Source organism: Penaeus monodon, chromosome 21 (assembly GCF_015228065.2).
Source record: "Penaeus monodon isolate SGIC_2016 chromosome 21, NSTDA_Pmon_1, whole genome shotgun sequence".
Taxonomy (NCBI): Eukaryota; Metazoa; Arthropoda; class Malacostraca; order Decapoda; family Penaeidae; genus Penaeus; species Penaeus monodon.
The window spans coordinates 19974694-19975853 of NC_051406.1; the positions used below are offsets into that span (position 1 = coordinate 19974694).

Genomic DNA, 1160 nt, shown 5'->3' on the forward strand with positions numbered 1-1160 from the left:
AATCAAACATAGATAAAAAAAAAAGTGGAAGTTTGACTTGATTTACTCTGTGAAGCTTATAATTAGAATATTTTTAAAATAATTGATCAAATATACAAGTGATTTTCAATTTTACTATCTAGTTAAGAGGTGGATCTTCCTGATACTCCTATGCATCAACCACAGGCCAAGCTTCCACCATGTATATACTTCCAGGCCATTTATCATTAAATAAGTGGACCGGTCCAAGGTCTGATTTGCCAGAATTTGTGCAGTTTAGGTTTGTTGGCTTTTGGTAGAATGCCATTAGGCTTGTTGATACTGCTGTGCCTATGTTGTAATACTATTAAGTTAGAAATATTGTAGGCCTTTCAAGTGGATTGGACATGATTTTGATATAAAAGCCTGGTTGTGAAATGAACTTGGTTAATTAGTAAGATTTACTGTTGTGTTTGTTTGCTGCAGGCTATAGAAAGATATAATTAAATAGTTTGGAACAGTATACCTTTCATCTTGCAGACCTCAGATTGCCAGCATTGCTCGCTCTCACATTGGGAATAAATACAATGAAGAAGTCTGGACACTGTTGGCTTTGCTTTCAAACCATATTACTGTGAAAAATATTGCCTTTGCTGTGGACTATTTTGAAGAGCATTGCCAAGGGGAATCACAGGTAATGTATCTGCAGTTCTGCATTTACCTACTTTTGGAAAGGAAATTATTTTAGTATGGCATTTGTAACAAAGTTTATATATTAGCATTATTGAAATTATGTAATAACAGTTTTTTAAATAATTGCAGGTGGGTGCCTATACCCTACAACAAGTATTGAAAGTACTGAGCAACAGCATCAAACATGTACCAAACGACCGTGCTGAGGCCTTACAGAAGCAGCTTCTGGAGCCCGTCAACAATTTCTCAGTTGGGGTTGAGCTCATATCTTCCATGATGGATACAGTTACTCTGCTTAGCTATAAGCTCCATGGTGATGAGGCAGAAGGTTAGTTGGGTTCAACTATGTTATATGGTATGAAGTTTAATATTATTGAGAGAAAAGAATTGCTTTTGTGAAGGAAAGGCTTAAATAAGAATGATATAACATCACAACGCCATAGGCGTGGGCAATTGAACTTTCAATTAAATAATCAGAATTTATAAGGTTGCATTTGAATTTTCTTTTT

At 35.2% G+C, this 1160-nt stretch overlaps 1 protein-coding gene across 1 annotated transcript in view; it reads left to right on the forward strand.

The window, feature by feature from the left end:
* LOC119586319 (condensin-2 complex subunit D3-like) overlaps positions 1–1160 on the forward strand; it is a gene marked incomplete in the record, with an annotated part of 62579 nt that overhangs the window by 9028 nt on the left and 52391 nt on the right. Inside the window, 2 exon segments of the mRNA XM_037935030.1 lie at positions 499–652; positions 781–979. Of these exon segments, the coding sequence (XP_037790958.1) occupies positions 499–652; positions 781–979 (353 nt within the window).